Below are 27,922 nucleotides of genomic sequence, written 5' to 3'. Positions count from 1 at the left end.
TTTCATTCAAAAAATGAGAAAGCTATTGATAAACCTCAGCACAAAGTCACCCACCAATTTTTTTAAAGCTTAAAAATGGACTGGATTTTCATCTCAGTTGCACCTGTTGCCATCTACAAGAACTCTCCACATCATGGTACTTCTTAGCCTGTTTTAGAATCTGTCTCCAGGGGGATGTCAGTAGGAAACACTTTGTTTCAGAATAGTGAACATGATCTCTTTCCTGGCTTTATTCTACCTGGATGTAAACATGTCTTGTGGTTAGGCCACTCTTCAAATTTAAAACAACTGCAATGAAAGAATTTGTTTTCTTTTGTTAAACTAAAGAATAATTACATAGAAATTACATAAGCTATAGAAATCTAAATAAGCTATCATTATACATTAAATCAGTATAAACTTAGAAAAAAGACAATAAGAAACTCTTTTACCTGGAAAATACTATATTGACCTATTTACCATTTTTAGCTCAAAAATAGCATCACAGTTATTCAATACAACTTGGAAATGGAACAAACTTGCAAAAACTAAATATACTTTATCCAGTTCTTCAGAGGACAATTCTATTATAAGATATGCTTTGTAGCATTATTTTAATTCAGTTTACAGTGTGCAATATGATAATTAATATCAGTGCCTTTGCAGAATCAGGCATAACACCTTTTTTTGCTGCAGTTTCTTCATAACAATAAAGGCACATTTTTAACTTCTGTACACCTGAATTCCTATAAATACATAGCAATGGTCTAATAATAGCATTCTGCAAATACATGGTGACAGTTTAGAAACAAAGAACAACACAAGCACAGATATGGAAAAGACACTCAAAGGGAGAGCTGTTGTAAGATTACTCAAAATCAGAATTTATGTTACAGAGAAACTAAGACTTCATGAAAAAATATAGCTTTTTATTGATCTGGGTAAAGAATGAAGTTTTCACTATGAAGAATCTTCTGGCACTTCTATGATGCACAGAAATCTCATGATACATAATTCTTTCAGTTTACAGAAACGTGTTTCTTATCTATGGGCATACTAATACACCTACCAGAAAATATCTAGTACTTTGCATTTTAAATTTTGGTTTAGCTGACATGCAATAAACATTCAGCTACACTGACAGCTCTGCAGTGTATCAATAATCTTCACTCTACCTGGCTTTTTACCTACTTCAAAATTATGAGGTTAGAATAGAGAAAAGAAGGTCTAAACATAAAAGCTAAAACTGAGTATCAAATCCAGTACATGATAGGATAAATTGCACAAAATTATAGGAGAGATAAAAATATGTATATTGACTAAGAAATTATGGCAAAAAACTAAAATAAAGATTCTTCCTCTTTAGTCTGCATCACCCAAATATGTTTAATTCTATGGTGAGTGCAAGCTGTAAGAAAATAACATGAAGTAAGCAGAAATATATTTTAGTGTAAATGGAAAACTGCACAGTAGAAACACTACAAAGTACTCCTAATATACTTTAAGATAATAAGAAAAAAACAGTTTTTATCCGTTCTACCATGACATAAAAATAAACATCGTGTATAACCAAAAGCTTCTTATTCAAGGGAGAAACACTAAAGGTAGGATTCACCTTAGTTTCATCTAGACACCAAGAAGTCAAGCAATTACACTCCCTCTGCAAAACACGGAGACTAGCATTGCTGGAATTTAATTTCTCCTCCATTTTCTGTACACATCTGTTGTACCAGATCAAGGTCATAGTAAATTTTTTTTCTCTTGACTACAACATTAAACCACCTGAAGTTTAGACAATTTTAATTTTACACAAGCCTAAATTTTATTTGTCTAAAAGTAGGTAAGCTGGTCACCAATCTTCCCTGTAAATTTACTAAGAACTGTTGGGATCAGTTGGACTGACCAACTCTAGTTGTCATATGAGCTTTGTGGTAGAACAGAAATTATGGTACTGTTTTTAGAATGCATCAGCTCAAAGCTTCAAGTTGGGGGAAAACAGTGGCATGTCAGAGGAAGTGAGACAAGCAGTGTGTCTAAGTGTGGAAATTTATACTGCAAGGAGGAAGTTTTTAAGGGTTTTAAAAAAATCCACAAAAAAAGAAAGCTACCAGCCTCTGCTACAGGACATTGCTGAGAACCTTTAAATCTAATATTTTTAAAATGTAGCTCTATAAAAATGTTTGAGAAAATAAGCAGGGGAAAACTAAGTTATCTGAAATCTGTGGGATCTTCAAGTTCATAAGCAAGGTATCGTATTATTAACTAAAAATCAGAATTTGTACCATGACATACATAGAAAAAGATATACACACAAGAAAACCAACACCTATACAACTGAACATTTTGTTACAGAATCTAACAAGAATCAAAAGTGCTGAGCTTTGGGAACAATGGTGTCATTGAGAGTTGGACTTGATGATTCTTGTGGGTCTCTTCCAACTCAGAATATTCAGTGGTTCTGTGATTAAACGAATCACCAGAGTGCTTCATTCTACACTACCCAATCCCATGCAACACAAGGAATACAGTGTTTGAAGAAGCTCCATGAGTGTGAATATCAGATTTTTCTTCAGGTCTAGTATTTGCTACATAATTTGGAATGAATCATTCACATTTTATGAGTATGTGTTTGTCTATTTGAAATTGCAATGCTTATTCACATTACAAAATACACTACAAGGGTCAATGTTTTAATAATGCTTTGAGATGCCCAGAAAACAGGACACATAGTAACTGCAGAGCACAAACTAACAAATTTCTGTTCCCCAGGTATTTCTTTAAGAGTAATAAAAGTGAAGAAACTCTGTATCATTCAGTGTTCAATAGATCAGTAAATCACACTTCCATCTGCAAACTGTAGTGATGTAAAGTTATCACACTGAGATGTAAAATAAAATATCCTGGACTACTGGAAAGTATCAGTAAATGGTTTTACTTCTATAGTTCCTGTGGTTCTCACTCTATAACTCTATAACTGTATTTTCTCTTTGCTGACATTACAATTCTATACAATAAAAAAAACCCAAAACCGTTACCTGAATTTCTTTTCTGGAGCCAACTATCACAGAGAATTTGAACTACATGCACCTTCCTGCTAATGCTGGAAGCAGTTTGCACTTTTTCATGAGGTTTATATCCCTTCTGCCAATATGACAAAGGAACAGTTGCAAAGCTTTATTGGAAGATTTAATTTTTACTACTGCATAAGTTTAAACTCTTCTAGTAACCCTTCTTCAGCTGCTTTAAATTTGACTGATAAAGAACCTATCAAAGAGGCAGAATAATTTAACCTCAGATAAACTGCTAACACAAAGAGATGTCACAGATATGAAAGTAAATGAAATTCTTAAACATGAATTTCTTAAAATAACTATTATTGACATAATTTTGAAATGCAAATTCAAAATAAATCATATTCAACAGTTTTGGGAATGCTGCTTAGAAGAATTTTCTTCCAGAATCTAGGGACTATATTCTATACTGCCAGTTAAAGTTATTAATGCCTGTCAGTAAGTGATAAATATGCAGATTAACTCTGCAATGGCTGATACAACATTCAGTGGGGAAAACTATGTTGAGATAGTATTTTAACTACTGCTTTCATTTGTTTTTCTGGATCTCAACTAACTTGAAACTGCAGTAAGGGACACACAATATTTTTCCAGTAACACTTTTATAAAATGTGCCTTTTAGTTTGACCATTCAAACAGAGGTTACTGGCTTTTGTCTGCTGTAGACACTGGCATATATATGTGGTTCTAAACTTTTTGAGTGATCTTTATATATACATGCTTACATCTCACTATCACTATTTTGTCTGGCTTATTGTAAAGTGTTCTTATCCAAGTTGATTCTCCAGTACTGGAGATTGCCCATCCCTGTGCAACTCTACGTCTGAAAGGACTTCTATGTTGCAAATGGGCAGAAAGCCTTCAAGTGCAACTAAACTCAGAGCTACAATATCAGCATCCCAACAGAGATCAGCATTCAGATTTAGCTGACATATATCCACAGGCCCTTAGGCTTCCATTATTCTGATTGAGGAACCAGTAAAGTTTTGGTGTGGTGGTACAGAATTTCATACTCTAAAGACAGACTTTCAGGTTGGTTTTTTTTTAAAGTAATTTTGTGCTTCAGTCCCTTACCGTAAGGACTAAGTGACAAATCTGATGAAAAAGTTACCTCTAAAAAGGCAACAGTAACTTTCTAGAACTCTTTGCCTGATCTTTATCACCATTAGTACCTTCCTAAAGACAGTTGATGTGGAGAACTTAAAGAAGGAAAGATTTAATTTCAAACATGGAAAGGTCTTTAAATAAACAAGCAAGAATGCCTTTTATGGAGCTCAGTGATGACATACAGGTATTGCCCTGTTGGTTCAGGCGTATAAACAGGATTCCTACCAGTGACTTAAGTCTTTTTGTATGTGCATGTCCTGGTTTCAACTGAGGTAGAGTTAATTTTCTTCTCAGTACCCAGTACAATGCTGTGTTTTGGATTAGAGAGATGAGAATAATGTTGATAACACACTGATTTCGGCTGATGCAGTGTACCCTAAGTCAAGGACTTCACAGGGTCTCATGCTCTGTCAGTGAGCAGGTGTACAAAAAGCTGGGAGGAAACATGGCCAGGAGGGGTGACCTGAACTGGACAAAGGGACATTCAATACCACAGAACATCTGTGAAAACAGAGAGGAGTTGGCTGGGGGCTGCCAATTACTGCTTGGGGACTGGCTGGGTATCAGTCAGTGGGTAGTGAGTATTGTGCATCACTTGTTTCTCTTGGGTTCTGCTACTTTCTCCCTCTCCATATAATTCAAATTATTATTATTAATAATAATAGCATATTATTATTATTATTATATTAAGTTTAAATTATAAATTTGTTCTTATGTCAACACAGGAGGTTTATCTTTTCTTTCTGATTCCTCTCCCAACTTGGGTGGAGTGTGCGAGAAGCTGCATCGTCCTTAATGATGGCTGGGGGTAAACCACAACAATGCAGTACTTCTCTCTGCCTTATGTTTATTTCTCAACAATATCATCTACTGGCTGAGAGCTGACTCTCGATGTTTTCAGATAACCTGAAGGTCATCTCTGCATTGGCTGCATTATCCATATTTATAATGAACAAATAACCAATGAAATAATTTTGAATTCCAGATGTAATTGTGCACACAGAGAGACTAAGTGCAACAGCTGCTCCAAAATAAACACATAAAGGCAGCTCTCTGCAGATTCTCTTACCTTCTGCAGAAGGAAGAACAAAACCCCTCAATGTCCCCATGTTCCAGTTGGAACTCAAGACTGTTTTTATATGGACACAGGAATGTTCTTTTCCTGATAATCACACACAGTTTCCTAACTGATGACAGTCTCTTCAGATACTAAAATTAGAACATATAGTTTGTCCTTACAAATCTCTTGACACACAGGGGAAAATACTTCAAAGAGATGCATTTTTTTTTCCTGAATCGTTTTCCTATTGTAAAATTCTGCAAAACCAGAAAATATGTTGTATTAAAAAATATTTCTGGTGTTTAGGTACTTTAGAAAATGGATGCAGTAAGAGAGAGAAAATATTTTCTTTCTCCTTGGCTGGCTTGTCTTATACCTGTCATAGACCTTCATGAAATAGCCAGGACCTGCATGAAAATAAAAAAATTCATCAACCCACCCCCCCACTTCTCTCTCTGTCACTAAAGATAGTATATCAAATTGACAATGTATTTTTGAATTTAGATTGTTTGTCCCTTACATTTCTTTATTAAAGCACCATTGATATTTAACGGTAAAAAGAGGAAAAAACCCTAACCTGTGTTTATCCATGAAGTTTCAGATCAGCCTTGGATATTAACACCCCATCTCTTCTACACAATTATTTTTCAGACTGAGAAGGATTTCTAAAAGCAGACTCTAGGGCACAAATCACATACCTGGATTTCTGGACCTTTAAACAACTTCTTTTTAGATAAGCACCTGCCAACATCAGAACAGGGGATCTGTGTTATCCCAGAGGAAAATTTCTCATTCACCTTTTTTTAAAAATAATTTCCGTCTCTCTTATGCTCCGTTCACTTATGGGATCCCACATTCCCAAAATGCTTCTTTAAGGGATGACAAACAGAGAGAGAGTTAGAAGGAATTTTTCCTAACAGGCTTTTCTTGCACCCATTGTTCTTGGCTCTTTTTCCATGCTTATGCCTTGGCATAGGTCAAGAATATCTAAAAACAAAAGTGTATATTTTCTTGATGTTCATCATAACCATAGATTACCACACTTACATGGCAAGCTACAGAAAAATCACTAATGAAACTCGGCATAATCCTTTGTAATTAAAATTAATTACAGATTGTTTTTTGTACCATTGAAAACAGTTCATGTGTATTTTTGATTTCTAATCCCCTGATAAATTTTCATTAGAAGCAATGGCTTTTCAGAGAATAAATCTTAAGAGTTATCAGGTTAAAGAAAAGGGAATCACAGTCATATGAAGTATACAATCATAGACATATGAAATATCACTAAAAATTACTTGTAGATACAGAATAATATTTTGATGAACTCACTCAAGAGGATTTTCTAAGCAGCCCTTACTGACAGCTTAAAAGTAATCTTAAAACACAAAATAAGTAAACAGAAAAAAATTCCAAAGTAAAAAAACCCCAAACCAGAACAAACAACCCTGCAACCCCACCACCACCCTCCCCCCAGTTCTCTGAACTCACGGAACAGATTCCAGTCTTATCCTCGTATCATTCAAGTAATGCCCCAGCAAAACACGGGAAGATAACACTTAATTTTTCTGATATTCCCATTCAAGAGAGAACTCAGAAAAAGAAGAAATATTAAAATCAATACTAAAACCAAACAGACAAAACTTGTCTCTTATTCTACCAAAAGAAGCAAAAAGATTATTGTTCTGTTTAAATCTTCTTCATGCTTCATGGTCCATAATGTGTAGAATTAAGTTTTTCCTTGCATTCCAAAACATTTAATTCTGTTGAGATTCCAAGGCAGTCAACAGTGTCATCTAATAAACAGCATATTAATTACTCAAATACAATTTAGTAAGATAAAATCTTTGCTTTCTAAGACAGTGAAGTATAATTAAAACTGATTGTGAAAATAATTATATTCTAAAAGCACTTGTTTCCTTAGCCTTACTTACTGTAGAAACAACTAGATTTAATAAGACTGTGAAATGCACTGATGGCATTACATGAAATCAATTAGGACTCACAAAGGATACTATTAAACTGTTAGTGCAGTTTTCATTTAAAGAGTCAGCCTCTGAGGGCTGAGCTCAGTGGTGTAGCAGAACAGTGATTTGCTACCATGTAAGAGAGAGAAGCCTCAGTTCCCAGGCTGGAAAACTTCTCTGGCAGCACTTACAGTTCTTATTGTACCATACATCATCTTAAGTTAAGTGAGAGTAGCACTAAATAAACACATTTTTTTCCCCTATAAAACATGGGCCTCAAGTTGTAGTTACATTACACAAAGATGCTGACAGATAAGATTGACTCAATATGTTTTAAAACATCTCTTCTAATATGTCAGTATATTTTAAGAAGCATAAAATGATAACAAGAAAAAAATACCAGCTCTGTAATATTCAGATCAGAAGCAGCTGGTAACAAAAACTGGTTAGCATCTGAGTGAGAATGAAAGAAGTCAGCCTGCCTACTGTTTCTTACATCAATATAATCTAATATAATCATATTAGCTATAAAGAACCACTCCATATAGTTATTCTACAGTATTCAGAAGGATTCAAACTCCTACAGAAAATTGAAATATAGAATAAGTTCTCCATTATAATGAGATAATGTGATCAAAATAGTTCTACTGTAGAAAGATTGTAAAACAACAGGAACTACAACCAGAAGTAATACAGAGAAATACTAATAATTTATTATTACATAATAAATTATTACAATACTGGGAAGAAACAACAGCTCTAGTTCTGTTCCTCTGCTCCTCAGGATCATGTAAATATAAATAAATAATTAAATAATGAAATTACTAGAGCCCAATTCAGAAAATTCAGATACTGTTCAACTCACACTCAGTTCAACAGAACTTCAGTATGTATTTGATACAAAAGACTTACAGAGAAAATCCTAACTTCAGTGAAGTGAATGACTAACCTTCAACTGACTTCAAAGGGAACAGGATGTTCTGTGATAGTTCTACCTCAACTCTTTTTTGGGTGAGTTTCAGAGACAAAAATTTTTAGCATAAGAAATCATAACCCTTCAGCAACAATTCTGGAAAATTTCACAGAGTGGAGAGAGACACAAATATACCAAAATACTAAGTCTAGGAGTGAGGATGGGTACTCTGCTTTCATGTGTATCATTCTATAGTTCTTTAATGAATGTATCATGGACCAGTAAAAATCTGTGTCTTTGCAAAAAAAAAAAAATTGCCAAATTTTTCTTAGAATTTATTGAAACTAAAGATGAAAACTAAAAATAAAGCAACACTATCTATTTACTATCCACAAGTTAAGCCCCCATACAAGGAGCTATTTAGGAAGCATGAAAGGGATGCAAAGTCGAATAGAACAAAACTGAGATTAAGAGCATAATATGTAGTCAACATAAATGATTTTCAACTTTGAGCATTAGGAGCCTGTTCCAGGGGTGCAGTAGTAGGTGATATCAAGTGCATTAATTAACATCTGGAAAAGGGTGCGAAGAACAGAATGGCAAATTTATTTAGATTAGTCAAACCCAGAAGGACTCTGAATAATTCCAGATGGAAAAAATCATCAGGATCTTGACAGAGGAAATATTCAATAGATGTGTTCAAAATATCAGACACTACAAGAAGTATCTAAACTCAGTATACACTGCTGGGTTCTGAACTAGCTGTAGCCTTGAAGACATTTAGTATTTAAAACCAAGACCACAACCTTAATGAAAGTGTCAATACATACTAGCGTCTGATAGATTAATAGCAATAAAAAGAAACTAATAAATATTTATGTCCATCTTTAACTCACTGTCCTGATGCTGGCTTGGGTATCTTGTCCCAGCCAAAAAGAAAGGAGAGTAATATCATGATGTGAAAGCAAATTTAGCTAAAGCAAAATTTAATAAATACTCTCTATGTTTCCACTCCTATTTTTCCCAACATGAAAAGAACTAACAGTGACAAATGTCCACAGCTCCAAGGGGCCAGCACAGTGGCCCCTTGAAACCCCTAAGAAACTATGGTTTCTTAGTGGTATCTTATTTGACAAGTATATTCTGATAGTGTTCCACAGGAACAAAGAGAGAAGACAAGCCCTAGGAGAACTGCCTCCCATCCCTTGGAGTAAAACCACACTGCAAAACTTACCAGTCAACTACCACAAAAATAAATCTACCGTCTTGGAAACAGTAAAGGCACACGGTTCGTCAACAGACACCATTAGCAACTAATTAACATAACTGAAGCATCGATCTCAGACATGCTCTAAGCACTGAGAACTTATGGAAATTTCTGAACTGCTTACCATTACTGATAATAAACAGCATGTCTTTCAGATTTTGAAATAGAAAAAAATAACTAAAATCAGCACATAAAAGTCATGTTGTGAGGTACAGAAAAAGCCAATCCAATTTAGATTTAAAAAAAAAACAACACTAAATTAGACTCATATCTAACTAGACATTAATTAAAAAGTAAGAAATCATATAAGTAATGGGAAAAAAAAACAAGAAAAAGAAAATAAGGAAAATAGAAATCATGTTATAATACTAAGATAAAATGCAGAAAGTGGGAAATGGGTGTTTCAAGCTTGACCCTCTAGGTACCTCAAAAAACTTTGTTTTTACCATACTCTGTGTCAAGTAATCAAATGGAATCTCAGAAATATGCAACACATGTTAACAGATAAAAATAATACATTTTTCCGTTCTCTATCCAAAGAAAAGTGGACCTGTAGATTCACTGCCACAAGGTACTACTGTGCTTAAGCAGATATGTATTAGATATATAACTGATTACATATCTTGTACAAAGGAAGAAACTGCAGACATGGCAGCTAGAGTGATAGTTCCAAGACCTATTATTTCTTATCATTTGCAGGCGATAGTATTTTTTTATAATTTGTAAGAGATGTAATGCTTACTAGCTGGGGGAGAGCTCTACATTTTTCAAATTTGTCAGGGAATACATCATAGGTCAGTTAAATTTGGGGTGTAGGTCAAGATGTGATTGATACTGGATGATAAACGCAACATGAACAGACCAATCTTATCTTTTTCACAGATTCCTTGCTTACTTACTATTCTCCTTTTATTCATCTGTATCAAATACAGTATAAAAGTTCTGTCTTCAAGATTTAGTAGTTGAACCTCATCTCAGTGATTTCTCACCATCTCTGTTTTAGGATGTTGCCAATTCTACTGCTTTCCAGTCTGCCCTCTGGATTACCACTTCCCCACTGTCTCTTGTGCCACTGATTCTCATCAGGAATGGATGTCATTTGTCCAATTCTTTGTGAGTTTATATAAAAACACGTTATTGAAATTTCAGTCAAAACACAGCCACACAACAACAGGCAAGCACCACTGTTGTCAAATCGACACATTTGGTGGTAACTTCTAAATAGAGACTCAACATTTAATAGGCAGACAGAATTATCCTCAGTTTCAAGCACGACTGACAAGCCATTGAGGAGAAAGCTTAGACTGCCTGAACAGCAGCTGAGCAAAAGCTATACAAAAATCCAGGGAAAACACCAGGGAAAACAAAACAAGGCTATCACAAGAATAACAATGCAAACAAAAGATGACAACTAAGGTCATATCCCTTTTTGCTGGCACTCTGCTGGTCCATCAGCTTTATTAATTTCTCTTCAATTTGTTTTAAAGGACATGAAGCCTGATAAGAAGTCTACTGAGGGGAAATACATTCATTTGTTCTATGAGCTTTGGATGACAGCAATAATCAGTTTGCTATAGTTTGTTAATTTATCTGCAGGTTAATTGGAAATATATTTAAGGTAGGACTTTCAGGGCACAGTGTTTCTGTTCAAATAGAGACCTTCTGTTCTTGTTCAAATAGAGACTAAAACTTTCTAATTACTTAAGAAAATCACACCTTTAAGAAAAAGAACAAAACATTTGTCTTAACCTTCTAATGGAGTAGGAACAAAAATTGACATTTCTGTTTTTTCTGTCACAAAATTGGACTTAGTCTGCCTTAGTACCTTGCTCCTCCTGCATCTCCTGTGGATCCAAAAGAGGAATATTTCTCAAATGGAGTTTTTCTCTGAAATGCCCAAATTAAGCTCCGGTTACGATTCAAGTTTGTTCACAAAACTGCTCTCCCTTTAGAACTCTGTGCCATAAACTATTTAGTAATTTTGTCTAGTTGGATTTCACTACAACATGAGCACTGTTCTCATTTTCTCCAGAAACGAATAAACAGCATTAAACACACAGCAAATATTAAAAAAGTAGTAGGATTCTTAGCCAAGAGCAAAATATAAACCAAGAGAAAAAAATGGAAATAGCAACTGTCTGAGTAGCAAGGAATGTGCTTCTAAACATTCTACTTTCACTTTTCCTGCTTAGTTTTTATTGCTAACATGCTCTCAGTATTGGAAGCTGAAGGCCTCTTTGCAAAATGCCACCCCTATCCTCTTTTTAAGTTGTCTATAATTAAATCCTTAAGATTAGATGACATTTAAAACCCAAAATCACCAAACTCTCCATGAGTTGAATTCATGGTGCCTAGAGACCTGAGCAAATCCTCTGTGGGACAGACAAGTTGAACAATTAATTTAAAAACAACAACGCTCTTCTCTTTGAGGTCATTTCTGTCTGTCTGTGGGAAGACTTAGCAGACCTATAGATGATCTATCACCTTTCTGGAAGTGATAAAGTTACTAGACTATATATATATATATACATATATATAGATATATATATATATACAAGTGATATGAGAAAATTTAGGTTGTCCAGACTGGTGTTAACAACATGTCCCTGAAGTCACAAGGATCCATAGATCCTTTTCATCAAGTACTGTATTACTGACATTACCCTCTCCTGAAATAACTCAAGAACTCTTTCCTTTTTTTTTAATCCTAAAAGAGTTTCTCAAAAATCACAGGAATTTGTTCACAAAGATGGAAATGATGAATCAGAGAGTATTCTGGGAAAGATTGCTTTTTCAGTGCTTCCTACCAGCATTTTGAAAGTATCAGATATTCAAGACTATCCTCTCACAAAGTAAACCACAAACATTAGCTACCACCAATTAAATTCTCATCTTGGATCCACATACTTATGTCAGCACTGTAGAAGTATGGTCAGCTGAGTGGAGAATTAAGATAAAACTAGAATATAAGCAGGTAAGATGACTTTCCAGATCTCCTGATTACAGGAGCTTCATCTGGCGGTTTTATTTACATCTTTTTATAATTTTTTCCTATATGTAGATGAAATTTCATCATTCTTTGGACATTAGGAAGAAAAAATTGCAAAGCAATGTAAACTGATGTCACTGCTGATAAACTTGAGATTATATTTTGTACCTAAATAGTTGTTTGAGAGTGTAGGCAGTTAGTAAAATGTCTTTCAAATAGGTAACCTCTCTTTTATCTATCATCATAAAATAATCCCTGTGCACCAAATGGCTTTTTATGTATACTTTTAAAAATTTATATATTAAGGGATGATATAAGTAAAACATAAACAGACAATTATATCAAATTAAACTCAGAGCACCAAAACCTTGTCATTCTCGCCCTTCTTATAGTCCTTTTTTGAGGGTGCACTATTCTATTTAAAATAAAGGTAACAGAATAGAACAAAGAAAACAAAAAATACTTTAATCCTTTATCTGAAAACAACTCTTAGGTACCTTCGAAGATATCTGTCATTTTAAACACAAAAGGTTTAACATTTTTGCATCACAAGCTGCTAATAAAGAATTTTTCTTTAGAGTTTGCTAATATTACTAACTGCTGGAGAGCAGTTTCTGAGAATTACGAAGTAGTGTACCGACAAATAAGTTTAATGAAAATTAAAAGGTTCTTGTGCCCTTTTGTCTAACAAGAAAGACATGAGAATCCCATGTAAAATTCAGACTTTCCAGAAGACTTCCAGATCAAATGTTTTTTTGAAAACTTTGTCTCTTCTGTTCAAAACAATAGTCAGTAGAGATACATTAGTCCTTCAGAAAAAAACATGCTGATGTTTAAAGTTATTTGGTCCTTTACGTAGTCTCAGCTATGATACCTGAGACCACGGAGACTCACTTTCATTGATGTGAATAGTTTTAGTGATTAAGTAAAAGTGTTTAGGTCATTAAAGAATTAAAACCAAGTCCGGTTCTCAAAGACAGCATCTGACAATCATCTAGACTGAAAATAAATAGTAGGGACAACAAAGATAAATGTATTATCAGCATCTCTCACAAAACAAAAGAATTATCCTACAATTACAAAGTTTTCTAGCAGTCTTTGCAATTTTTGAATAGTATCCATTACTAAATTGGTGTAAATAACAAGCTTCAGCATGACATATTGGCTGTAAAGAAGCAGTCTCTCTACACGTTTGCTTTCTTGAGCCTGGCAAAATTATTTCAAAAAACCAATAAATCACCACAACATGATGATAAAAATACAAATTATCATACTATTTTTAGGAGAAAACAAATTTACATCAGAAAATCCCATTTGCCATGTTCATCTGAAGTTGTACATTTGCACAGATTTCTTGCTCACACCCACACAAAGGCAGCTCTACAGCCAGGACAAGGACTGCAGGCACAGACGTGTAAACAAACTTCCCATGTAAACGAGGTTCCCATGGCCACTCACATTTTCAATTTAGTTGTTTCACTGTGCTCAACAAAAGCGTGCCTGCACAAAAAATTATAATAGCTGTTCATACTCATGGATCTATATTGATTGTAGGAATGACAACCAAGCTTCTAAACAACTGAAGAATGGAAAGGAAAAGGATGAGTTTGCTTGAGAATGTGAATCCTTTGCTGCTTGACCTGAGCATTCCAAGCCTAATGAGTAAACAAGCTCTTGTGAGATGGTTCCTACATACAGTCTAGATACTGAAACCAACTATGAATCTTCAGTATAACTCAACACAATTCACACTTCTGGCTGTTGCTGACGTGTAAATGCAGTTCTTCTCACCTAGAATGCAATTCAACTGTAAAGCAAATGTGACTACTACCACAAGTAACATAAAGTAAAGTAGCATTAGGACAGTTACAGAGTATTAGGAAAATCTGTCTCCAGCAGAATGATCAAGCTCTTTCTGTGCAGGCAATAAAATTATACCTACAAACTTCATGTACAGATGAAGTTTACATTTTAAAAATTGTATTTTTATAGCAAGCAAACACTGATAAGGAATACTTTGTTGCTCAAAGACCAAATCTAGGTTATGACCTTTTTCACACTTATAATTACTGTTATATTATGCATATACATAGGAAACATATATGCATCATACTTTTGTACTGTTTTTGTCCTTAATTTGTTTGGCCATTTGCATTTCATACTGTCTAGCTGACATGCAAATTCAAGGTGTTTATAAAACTGCTGCACTGGAGAATTAACAACATTCATAATAAAATATGGAAGTTGGTATCTCAGGTCTTTCAAAAAGGTTTATAAACACATTTACCTCTCTCTACCTACTGCCACTCCCTGTCTAACTCCGTACAACTTAAACTAGTAACAACATAAAAGTGATTATATATTGATTCTTCACTGTCCATATCCTTTAATGTAGAAAAGGAAGTCACTTTTTATGTTTTGACTGATGTGTGTCTTGCCTCAGGAGCCAAAAAAAAAGCATCATGAGCAGTGAAAACTCTCAACACCTACTGTGTGGCCTGAGCTCCATTAAACTTGAGCACAGGAACTGGAGGGTGATGCAAAAATTCCAAGATGTCTATTAGACAGGGGTGGGTTGGAATATTAAACAGTTCTAAGAATAAGTTATGCAATTATTGTCACAATATATACTCCATGTAAGAAAGATCTAAGTCCCTTTTTAGCTTAGTATTTAGCAAGTGATATTTAACACTTTTTCTGGGTTCCCAGGAAAGGAAAATTTAGGAAACTGCTAATGTTTTTATATGATAATTCACATAAAATATGAGTGCCCACAAAAGGAAGTAGTATCATAATGCTACCATAACAAACATTTTTAATACAGTAAATTTCTAGTAGTTGCTTCCATCATAGCATTTTTTTTCCTTCTTGAGAACTCTTCAGTTCATCTGTTAGATCTATTTTTGTTAATGCAAGCAATACAAATCACTTTCTCTTTAACTGCCTAAGCTTAAATAATATAGTTATTTCTTGGAAAGTCAATGCTTCTAAAGACAAGAGGAAGATGCCTCTTTAGAAGTCACTCAGGCTTTTGCCCAACTGATTAGTTCATATGCTTTTTCAGTGTATCCTCGCAATTTCAACAACAAAGGCAAAAATTAAAAAGTGGCAAGTGAAAAAAGGTGAAGCAACCATCAAGCATTTACCAACTTGGCTATTAAAGGAGCTGGAGAATGGTAATCATTATAGTTCAATGTTGTAAAACACAATAGTAAGGCAAAGGGTAAACACACAGCAATCAGCTGCAAATCTACTAAAGCAAAACAAAACACAAGGTAGCAGATGTTGCCTTAATGACTGAAGTACTTGCTTTGGCAACTACTACCAACAGGCAAAGTGGAATTTTACTGTTGCTTGCCTGCCGGTTGTTTTAGTAATCTGGTTCATGGAAAAGGAAGTTTCAAATTTTCTTACACTGACATACAATTCTGATATTACACTGACAAACAATTCTGACAGATTAAAGGAAAACCAGTTCAAAACAATGTCAGCAACTTTTTCTTTTTAAAAGAAAATATTCTCAAATTAAAAAGGCCATTCAAATTATCAATATAGAAAGAAGAAAGCAAAATCTTTAGCTGAGTATTTCCTCTTGGTACTTAAGACATGCATAGTGATAACACTGCTTCTAAAATACTGGAAAAATGGTAAAGAATATTATTTGAAATGTATTTCTAAATCACTGTGAAGTCACCAAGTCATTAGAGCAATATTCATGGTCTAAATGAAAGTAACATACATGGATATATCTGAAATCATTGCATACGTATCTCAGTGGAAAACTAGTCTTTCTTGGAGACTGTGACTAAACAATTCACGTGTCAGTAGAATTACTTTCTACTCTGTAAATATTCTCTTACAGTTCAAAAGATCCCTCAAATCAGAAAAACACTTTTTTTTTTTTCTCTATGCAATAACCTGAAAGCTGAAGCATAGAAGGAGGGCTAAAAAACCAAACTGAAAAACGTCCCCAGAAATCAGAACAAATTGATATTTTGTTATCCAAAGTACCATGGACTCCATCATCTCTTTCCACAAGGCTGTTTAACAAGAGAATCACAGAATCATTTTTAGGTTGGAATAGACCTCTGAGATAATTGAGTCCAACCAGTAACCCAGTGCTCCCAAACTCACCCCTAAACCATGGCCCTAAGTCTCACATCTACACAGTTTTTCAATCCCTCTAGAAATCTAGGATGCTCTTTCAAGACCTCACTCAGGAGCCACTGTATGAGCAAAAGGCCTGGCTACTGCTTCAAAGAAACCTGAAAGATCTATATGCGGAGAAAATTTTTCAATAGAAGTCTTGTGTTGACTTAATGCCTTACTATGTCCACATTTATCAGTCTCAAAAGACAGACAGAAATGTGATCCAGTCCTTAGAGAAGATTATCAACTACTGTTTGCAGCATGCTTCTTTTTCAAGTTACCAAATCATGAGAAGTCTTACAAAAATTATATACAAAAAAATCAATTAAAAATACATTAGAAAAGTAGTAACATCATACAATCAAAAAAATAGGAAACTCTAGTTTCAAAGTTACCTGTTCAAGCTTACTCCTATCCTTTTTGTAATTCTTAAAGTGAAATGTCAACTCAGTCACCTACACAGCTCTCTCCTAAGACAGAAAACATTTACTGCAGTAATTCATCTAACATCTAACTTCTAATGTGTGTGTATTTTGTAGAAGCTTGCAAGGAATGCGTGTTTAAGATTCTGTACTCTCTTTTAGCCTAGTATTGGCTGAGCACATGCAAGAATGGCAATTCTCACATCTGGGCAACATTAAACATACCTGGGCTTTGACTGAAGCATTAACAGGCTTAAAGATTCTCTTGCACTTACAATTACTACCTGAACATCCACAGCAGCTACAGACATATCCTGGACTTCTCATCAAGCAGGGGTTGTAGTTCTAAATACAGACAAAACCATTTTCCTTTGGTTCTCCCCTCTAACCCTTTGAGCTACTGATTTTATCTACTCATGGGGAATGGTTTTGACCATTACACATCCAACCTTTTTTATCCAGGAACAGATGTTCCCCTCAAACTGCTTCTCAGACCGCAGAGAACAAAATGCTTTTTATTAAAAGTATGGCTACTACTAATAAGGCTAAAATGGATACTATTATTACAGGAGAAATGCAAGTAGATATTAACTGACTGTTTATACAAAATTCTCAGTTTAGTTATTGCTCTTGTTAAAAATAAATTTTTTTTTTAATTATTGTGTGCCTTTCTTTTAGTGGACATCAGTAGTATCCCTTCTCTCATTTGAAGAGTGTCTTAAGTCAGTGGTAAGTCTGCCTCAGAAAAAAATGCCTTTAAAGTGCCTCATTCATACGAATATCAAATTAAAGAAGAAGTGGTAATAAATTTCTGTAGTCATCAGTGATTTAAGTAACTGTTGTTATGCAAGAAGATCTACTGAATTTACTGTATATTTAGCTAAACTAACTTTCCTGGCTTTGTTCATACACTTTAATTAAAAACATGTTAAGATCTAATTCATTTCTATTTACAGTTATAAGCTACAAAGCTTAATCCAAGAAAATGATTGAAACAACTTTCATATAATGTTTACACATCTCATCTAATGTGCAGTGATTTAAAATTCTTTTACTTTTATAAAGAAAGCAATTTTTATTGCTATATGTTCTAATTTTATAGGTTGTGCATTGGATGATTCACAATTTGGAGACAAGCTGCAAAAAAATTGCTTTTAGAAAGGAATTGGTATCTGAACCAAATACTGAAAGACTGTGAAATGTAATAAAGAATATGGTCAAGGATTTAACAGAAACTTTCTTGACTAGAGATTTGCTTCAAAGGTACAGGATAACATTTCTACTTTGAACCTGCTTCAATAGGATGTCTGTCATTTTCAGATTCAGTTTATGAGTAAAAATCACTACTGTGATTGTGATGTGGAGATAGTACATAGATATATGAAGCACTTAATTTTAAATATTTTAAATACCTATCAGTTGAAGTTAGTTGGCAACTGTTTATAGCAGAGGAAAATTGGCAGGAAGCAAAACTTTATTTGAGAGAATTAAATGGCATTCCAAAGACATATTTCCAAAAAATTCTACAGAAGAGTCATGATCCTTTCTCACTATAGTCATGCCATTAGCAAAAGTTATATTGCCTATAATCTCCAACCAAAGCTGGGCAATGAATGTTAATAAAGTTCAACAACAAATCTAATAGCAGAGTTTATATCCTACCTTTTACTAATGGCAGCCCACGTCGCATTAATGTTGTCTGTCATCAGTTGTACTTTTCTGGTGTCATCTGCCGAATAATCGCGGAGCAGTTTAAGTGCCATGTCATTTGCTACATCTACATTTATTTGCCATTGTCGTATTTCTTTTGCAAATTGCTGAAGTAAAAAGAGAAAGAAAGAATAAACTTCAGAGCACCATTAAATGATCACGTACATCATATGATTATTAGAGAAGGAGATGAACAACTTACACCATCAATATAAAAAAAAAGAAAAAGGACTTGCTCAGATTTACTGGTAATGAAGGCCAATCTTTTTAAATGTTTTAAATTCTTTTAGTCATAAGACCACAGGACTGCTTCTAAACTCTGAGAGGGTTAAGCAAAAATTTCCTAAATGCTGGATAAGACATGACAGCCCAAACTGATAAACACTGACTAGAATGTTGATTATTCCTTCCTGAAACACAAAAAGATGACGGATGCAGTATTATGCATTATGCAAACTATGATAGTTTGTGATGTTGAATTATACTGAGATGGAAAATATAGTGAAATAATGCTGTGAAATGATAGTGAGATTTGGACAATTAAGACCTGTGCTTTCAGGTTATTTTTTATAATTTAGTTCATTTTAACAAATTGTTTATGTAATTAGTGCCATCTACTGGAACTGCACTAAATCTGCAATACAGCAAAATACTACTGACAAACCCATCAATATCTTCATAATGTTAATTTACACTTTTTAATATTAAGGAAGTTTTTTAAATCTTGGTCATTCTTTGTTTCCCCCTTTCCTCTCCTTTTTGTTCTCTCCACCTAAGGCAGTTGCCTCATTCCAGAAGCAGGCCAGGAAATCCAGAAACTCATTCAACCAGGAGCCAGCTCCCATGCATCTTTTTTGTTACTCTCTTTCTCAGAGTAAATTTCCATACAAATGCACTGAAGCTGCATATTTAATTCATAATGTGTAACAACAAAATGAAAGAGCAAAGATAATTGATTGTCTACTTATACTTTTGCACTAGGCAGACTCCAACTAGCCAATAAAATGGACAATGCAAGTGGAAAAAAAGTTTGTATTTGCAAATAGAAATAGTAAGTTGTGTGTAAACATATGAAGCTATCAGCAAAAAAACCCAAACAGTAAGATTTGACTGTCTTTATTGCTGTGCTTTAATACACAAATCAGGAAATGCCAGTAAGAAAAAACAGTTTTGTTCTCATTCTCCCAAAGCAGTATTCCTCTGGAAATCTTGTTTTGACTCAGATAAGGAATTCTCCACAGAAATCTGAACTTACATATGTAATCCCTGATGAAAGAGCCTAAATACTAAGTAAAACTGAATAAATTTTGAATATTTTATGCATTTAAGTTTTACTCTCAGAAGGTCTGTAAATGATTTTGATTAAGATTGGGACGAAAATGTACTTGATCTCTGAAGAGAGTTCAGATGGAGTTTTGGAGGGTTTTAATTTTTCCCCCCAACTCTTACCTTTTAAAAAGCTGCTTCAACATCCCTAGGTCCTCTCCATATTTTACAAGTGAAAACATGTATTTCCTGTCTTTCCTGTGTTATTCCTTCCTGAGAGGGCAGATCACTCAGCTACTGTGCACCCTCAGGTACTAAAAGACAGCAACTTGGCTGTTTTGAACAAGGGATTCTATTTCTAATGATCAAACATCAGGAGGAGGCTACTAACCCCTAATCCCCCAAACCATCTGAACATGCTGCAGTTAAGCTCACTTATGATGAAGCTGCCTAAACAATTTTTTTAAGTCATTCTCCTCCGTTAAGTAAGGAGATGTAATTAGGAGACGTGATGATTTTGTGGAAAACCACTACTATTTCTTTGAGAAAGATACAGCCAGGTGGTTGTTTTGGAAATAGGCCCTCAACTGAGCTCTTTCCTGACACAATTATGTACAATAAATACATAAATTTTAATATTTATACAAATATAATAATATATATAACACAAAATTTAAATAAATTCTACAGTAATTATCATTTCACTTCTGTAAATCTTTTATAACAAGCATCTATTCCACATCTAGGTCTATCCATCTTTATACTCTACCTTTCTCTTTGTTCAAAATTACACAGGTATGCAGCTAGTTTTGTTCCAGCCAAAGAATCACAGTAGATTGACTGTTCACTGCTTTACCTAGCAAAGTTACCATAATATTTTGCCTGGATTGTAAATTAATGGTCTGTAAACTTTACTTTGAAAAAAAGTTCTTTTGCCCAGTCCCATGTGAAAATAAATGATCTCGTAAAAGCTTTCAAACCATGTTTTATAATAAAAAAAAAGGAAATATCCATTACAAGTTTATTTCCAAATATGTTGTTCTCACCATTAACTTCAACATTAATCCATTAACTTCCTGACACTACAACACGAGGTCATCACTCAGGAAACAAATGATGAACACAGAGAGGTTTGCTGATGGAAACAATTTGTATTATCCATTTTACTGGAAATTGGTATGTAATTTTTCAACAGCTTTGAGGAGTGCATGCTTCAACTTCACTCTGTGCAGACACTGAAAACAAAGTGTTGTGGTATGTGTTTTACCTGTCTGTCCAACCAGAAGCCCACTAACTGTCATCTCACATGACTATAATGTATATTTCAGAATTAAATTCAGGGTATTTTTTTTTTGGTCTTTTCTCTTTTATATTTTTAAGCCTCATTTATCTTTTAGTTACTTAGGAACACATTTGTTTTTATTTTAAAGAAAAATGCTTCATTACCTTAATTTCTTTTTGACATTTTTAAAGCATTCTCTTTGTTTTGTCCAGTGTTATCACTGGAATTCGCTGAGTTTATTAAAAGGCTTAAAGAATTAAGGCTGTGCATTTATCACGTTACTTAGGTATAAATTTATTTATAATTTTTAATTAGAAGACACTAGTTGATGTTAATAGGAAGAAAGTCTGTGTAATTAAGGATTCTTGATTAAAAACAAGTAATGAATTTAGAGCTGGGTTTTCTTCTATCCCAGGATTGCCCAGTGGAACAAAATCAATGACACATAGTAGTTCAAATATAGCAATTTGTATGTACAGCATCATCCAGTTCCGTGTATGTATCACAAATCTGGAAAATCAGGCTTTCTTTCCTTTTTCTGTATATCTAGTATGTTTTATTTATATAATTAAAGATTTTTTTTGAAGCAAGGAATTCTATTTCAGTGTCTGCATCATTGTCAGGAACATTAACTTAATTGTTAATTGTTTTACTAAAATCAAATCAGTACACTGTCAGCCCTGGAATAACAAAAATCCACAAAATGCTGAGACTGTACTTCATCCTATACAGTACCTGGGGAGTGACAGAAAAGTACCTAATAAGTTACTCCCCTGCAAAAAGCTGACAAAGGCAAGCAGGACAGCCTCAGTCTTATCCACAAATTCAGGGTATAAAGTTCACTCTCCAGGCTATGCCAGTAGAAAGCTGCCTGGCCTCTTGAGTCCCAACAGAGCAGGGGATGTAATCAAGATACTATATAATTTCCTATCTAGATGAATGAGTAATAAATGGTCAATGAAGGAAAGGAATGAAGCATGGTCTCCATCCTTCCTCCTCTTCACTTTGGTCATCCCAGCTAAACTGTCACAGAGGGAGAAGAGACTCCTCACTAGCTCCTCTTACAAAAACAAGGAGCCAAGGAGTGAACGGGCAGCCATAGCAGTTTTGTTTGACTTGGGGTTCTGGTGGGGTTTTTTGACTTTTTTTTCTCTTTTAAACAGAAGCTCATTATCCTATTAAGAAAAGACTAGTTTTAGACTAGCTTAGGTTCTGATGACTTGGTGACTGAGGGAGATGAGGTGTGATCGTGTACTATTTATACACCCACAACCTTCAGCCTGCTGAGTTAACCATCTGCAGTCATCACCTAATGAACAATAATAAAGAGGGCTTAATGGTAAAGACTCTCATTGGTCATATTGCCATATTATGTTTCTCTACATCTAACACTAATTTAGTTCTCAAATATCAAACTAAAAAAAAAATGGCTTTAATCCTCAGCAAATTGGTTGTGAACTAATTTCTGATTCAAATTAATAATATTTTTAATTATTAGCTATATTACCTCATTACTTCTCTTTTAAATGTCAAAAACAAAACTATCATATTCTGTTAAAAACATCACTGGCCAAATACAAGCTAGATACAGGTTTTTGGTTTATACTGATATTGTAAAAAGTTAAATAACCAAAAGACTGGTATTGCTGAGTTTAGCATTCACTCATGTATAAGGATGCCTGAACACAAATGCATTAACATAAGCACTAATTAAAAGTTCCCATGGAGTAGAGGGGAACTTACACATTGACCCAACTGTTTTCAGGCAGATCTGTAATATTTAAAAAGCAAGACCACTTGGTGACTACTTTCTCACACCAAGTTGTGTTGAGATCCAAAGCTGACAAAATTAATATGTCTGAAGAATTTTTTTGTCTCACACTGACCTCTCTCTTTTCCCTCAACACAAAGGAATAGAAATGACAGCTTCCTTCTCATCAGTGTAACAGCAAGCCAGAAGACAGCATACTTACCCTACATCTTTGGGGAACAACATCAAACTAGATGTGTTTGGCACAGAAGCCTGGAAAGTTATTTTGATAACTTAATGTATTTCTAGGTCCTTCAATTTAGATAATGCTATCCAGAAGAAACATAAAGCTGCTGAATTCAAAAAAAATTCCATTTTCCTTAGAATTCATGACTCCTTATCTCAAGCATGAACACAACAGCTGACGCTGTCGCATCTGAGGAGTTCTCATGAGGGATTTGACACAATAGGAGTTACTGGCAGACAAAGGTAATTCCTCTAGGAAGGCTGGTAGAAAAGAAACACAAAAAAGAGAAAGGAAAAAAAAAGAAAAAAAAAAACAAAACCTACCCTACACACACCCAATTCTCTAAGACAGAATTTCTTCTAGACTTGGGGGAGAAAGGCTAGGCATAACCAAATGAAAGTAAACAACCCTGGCAGAGTAGAGCCTGTTGATGTTCAAATCATCATGAGGGCACAATTTAAGATGGACTGGCTGTGACACTGAAATTATAATTATAGATTAATGCCTGTAACTTGACACAACACACCACATTGAATGCAGACTGTGACAGGAATGGTTGAGGATACAGATAGCCCAAGTGCTTTCAAAGAAAGAGGGAAAAGAATCTTCAGGTTTCCATTCAGAAACTATTATACATAGAGATACATTCCTTGAATAAGGATAATAGTATTCTTTCTCTATCACTTTGGGGATGGAGGAGAAAAACAGGATGTTCTTATTTCTCTCCTTGAATAATGCTGATCCCAAATAACCCATAATTTTTTCAGAAAGCATACACTCTTAGAAGGAACTCATTTAAACTTCATATATTCTTGTAAAAAAGTGGACATAAAATCCATTTCTAAAGCAATATTTTCAATTATTTTCCTAGTTAGGTAATTTGTGTTTGAGACATAAGACACTCAACACAATGACAGAACACTGTGTTTGTACGGAACTGTTTTTTTGTTAATTGAGTCTTTGCAGAGTTGGGACATTGACTTTGTTGAAGCTTTTCTTTTTTTTTTTAAACAAACACTGGGCAGAGGCCAGGACTCTATCTCTGCGGGAAGACAGTGATAAATGGGAGTCCTCTATGCTGAATGACAGCGGTGTACATGATCTATAACTCTTTCCAATACATTAGTGAGTGATTGCCCTTGTTTACCATAATCCACCCTTCCCAAGAAATGACCCTTATGGTACAATCTTAAATGAGAAATCTTAACCACATCTCAGCCCTAAAAGAATGGGCTGATGAATATTTTTATGTTTCTTACAGGCAAGTGAAAAAAAAAAGGGGGGGGGCAAAAAACCCAATAGATTTTGTATCTACTTCTAACAGGAAGGCAATAACTAAATGATGAAGACCAATCATGAAGTTATACGTATACTTTCTCCAGCAGCAAAATTAGTTGATGAGGACCTGACCCTACTATTCACAGCAGTTCATTATTATTCAGCTGTGCAAATAAGACTGTTTTAAGTCCACAAACTTTAACCAAGTAGTTCAGTAGCAAGAGTTAGGGAAAACCCACAAAAATCTGATGTGCAGGAGAGTAGAACGTATCAGAAAATAGTTGTGTAGCTATTCTCCCATGGAGCTGGGACTCGCTTTAAAAGGCTGATCGATTGGTTGGTTTCAATCTTGGTTTTCCCCAACTAGAAAATGAGATATTAATCTTAAACAGCTGTTCTCAAAATTTATTCATGGAGAATGTCACCAAAGTATGACTGTTTCCAGTACAAGAAACTTAAAAACTTATGCAAAAGAGAATATTTGCATTGCTACTTGAGGTATAGCTCAGCTATATAAGTTAACTGAGGCACATGTTTTAGCACCCAGAATGTGGCAACATGTGTGCTAAAATCACAAGAGCAGCCAATTCAGGTTTTTTTCAGTTAATAACCCTGCCAAGGCTGAGCCCAGGGAGATTATCCTGTGGCAAATATAAAATGCCTGATTTTCAAAATATCTCGATATAGTTTGTTACAGTTGGGGTTCTTTTCCCCCTTTTTCTGAACTACTTCCAGATAATCTTTACAGCTCCATTAAGAGTGCAGACAGCCATACCAATAGTACAGGATTTCCCAGTCTGCAGCATCACTGCAGTTGGGGCTGTTGAACAGATGAGACAAGAAATACTTGTGTTGAAGAGGTAGGTATTCATTCTGAAAGATTAGCCAGCTATTTGTTATGACTGATAAGACCAATTTCATGTTCAAGGATTATATGACACATATTTTAGACTTTGCAAATTAATTTCTTTCTAATTTCTTGTGGAAGATTTTTCTCAATGTGCACTGTCCATGGTTAGAGGACAACAGTTAGAGGACATTTTCTTTAATGATCTAATTAACCCAAATGGAAATATTTTAATAGTCAGTAGTGACCTTAAGCTCAGTGTTCTGCTTTTTCAGAGCTTCCACGGTGTAGGAAATTTCTTTCCACGACTCAAGTTTAGTTTTTGCTTGTTCAAGAACCTGTTCAGCTTCTTGCTTAGCTTCTAGCCACTGTGTTGAATCCTTTAACATCTCATGAAGCTGCTGTCTCCGGCCTTGAAGGTATCCATGCACTTCATCCCACTGGCTCTGTATCTTTTCAACTGGTGAAACACAAAATAAAAAAACAAAAGCTGAATCACTCAAAAGCTTTTTTTTTTTCTTCTTTCCCCTAAAGGGAGTTAAAAATAACATTCAATTCTTTCTATAAGTCACCATATTGGAGAGCTCCTGTACTTTTAAGCTGCAATTGCATCTAAGTTTAGCTTAACCAAAAAGAACAGATAAACTGTTCTGGGTCACACAGTATGACACTATGGTACACAGCATGTGTTTCAATGCATGTGCAGCCAGAAGTGACAGGTTTATGCCGCAAAAAGCATTATGAAACAGGATCATATTTAAGAAAAAGTATCAGCAACAATCCTTTATTCTTACCAGACCAACACAAGGTTTAAGACTTTCTGAAGAACAAGTCCTTTAGGGACATCAGTAATATTAGGTAAAGATTTACTGTAAGATACAATTAATGGCTATACTTTCTTATTTCATTAAGGCAAATGCACAAAATGTACAAAATGCAAAGGCTAAAAAAATTTCTTGCATGTTCATTTAATTATAAAATAACAATTAGCTTTATCCTCTATTTGAAAGAAATGTGACTTGTGAAAACTTAAGAATCACTAAAATCACTGATAATAAGCGTTGGCTAGTACCCAGCATCAGCCTCATCCATAGTAGCACAAAAAACACCAAGAGACCTAGTTTTCCAAGCAGTTGAAGTTTAACAAAATATAAACAAAACCACAAAACTCCAGAAACAATAAAATCTGTGCACTGCATGAAGGAATAGGTATTTTTTATATATATATTTAATTCCCTGAGGTTAGTCAGCACAAACTACATTTTCGATATTTTCTTGAAGACTGCCTCACTATATTGAAAATTCATAGGCCTTCTAGGGAGGGGAACAGTGATTTCTAGAGTACTCAGAAGGCAATTGAAATTATCATTGAGTGGTTGTTCCAATACTGCATCTCCCACTGCAAGGCTGATTCCAGAATGGTGCAGTCTAAAGATCTGAATGAGAAATGCTTCAGCAGGGAAAAGAGACTTCTACCTATCAGTGCTCTTCCTTCTTCCAGAAGAAGGGATAAAGATCTTTCCATGGACTCAGCTGAGGTTTAGAGAGAGAGAAGAAAACCTTTCAGCATCCCCTGCTCAAGCCTAGGGAGAAAAACTGTGAGTAAGCACACATAGCAGCATGTTTAAGTCAAAGGAAAAGCAAAAGGAACTGAAGAAACAGAGCTGGAAAACATAAAGCACAGTCAGAGCACAGTAAGAATAGCCTAAGGCCCAAATACTTAATCTGAAGCAAATCTAACCCCTCATTTTAGGAAGCCATATACTCCTGTCACACAACAACTCATTTCTGTGCCCTCTCTGGGCGAGGGTTTCTGATGAAAACTTTAGGATATAATTGAAACAACAAAGAGGTTGTGGTCTACAGGAAGGGTGAGTAACAGAAGAGAACTCTTGAGCAAAATCTCCCTGATGTGACTTAGAGAGTGTGGCTCAAGGATTGTGCCGGAGGTTTAGGGAACAAAGACTGTCCAAACACTTTCCACAGTGACACTGGCATATGGAAACAGTTGCCACCTATTTCTTGCAAATCACTACTTGAGCACCTTCCTCCTTAGACTCAGAGTCATTCAGCATTATCTTTCGATTCCTGGCAAACTCAATATTTTGGTGCATTGGTGACAGAAGCATAACAGCGTGTTTATGTCAGCTGTCCACAAAAAAACCCTACAAAAATCCCACCTATTTTTGTTTCATTATAAGTTTCTTTGTTGGTGGGGAGTTGGTGGTTTTTTTGGGGGGAGGGGGCAGGGAGAGAGGAATGAATGAAAACTCTGTTGCAGAACTGCTTCAAAAGAAAACTGGGTCTACAATTATACTAATTTTTCATAATAGCTGCTTTTAATAAAAAATGTTGATATTTCCTATCACCAAAAATCAAAATATTTGTAGACATATTGGTTCCATAATGTCTCATGAGGTTTGCATCTAAGTAAGACATATCAGCAGTTCTCGTCTAGGGACTGTGCTTTTTGCAATAAAACTGAGTCATTTATTAGATACCACAGTCCTGGGATTCCATAATGACCAGTTCTTCCACTCAAGAGGAGAACGCAGCTGCATATTGAAAACCATATTCAGGACATCTTGGGAGCCCACTTACACAAGTGACTATGAATA

The 27,922-nt window shown here is 34.8% G+C and overlaps 1 protein-coding gene across 11 annotated transcripts in view; it reads right to left on the bottom strand.

The window, feature by feature from the left end:
• DMD (dystrophin) overlaps window positions 1-27,922 on the bottom strand; it is a 918,699-nt gene that overhangs the window by 241,973 nt on the left and 648,804 nt on the right. For all 11 annotated transcript variants that reach the window (XM_027636380.1, XM_027636395.1, XM_027636430.1 and 8 more), the window contains 2 exons: window positions 25,553-25,764; window positions 18,587-18,741 (listed from right to left, as the gene is read on the bottom strand). In XM_027636380.1, the coding sequence (XP_027492181.1) occupies window positions 18,587-18,741; window positions 25,553-25,764 (367 nt within the window). The remainder of the gene's footprint in view (window positions 1-18,586; window positions 18,742-25,552; window positions 25,765-27,922) is intronic.

The sequence above is a fragment of the Corapipo altera genome, unplaced genomic scaffold, assembly GCF_003945725.1.
Source record: "Corapipo altera isolate COAL_440 unplaced genomic scaffold, ASM394572v1 0, whole genome shotgun sequence".
Lineage (NCBI taxonomy): Eukaryota > Metazoa > Chordata > Aves > Passeriformes > Pipridae > Corapipo > Corapipo altera.
Note: the sequence above shows the minus strand (reverse complement) of the source record. Positions and strands in the feature narration are given on the sequence as shown.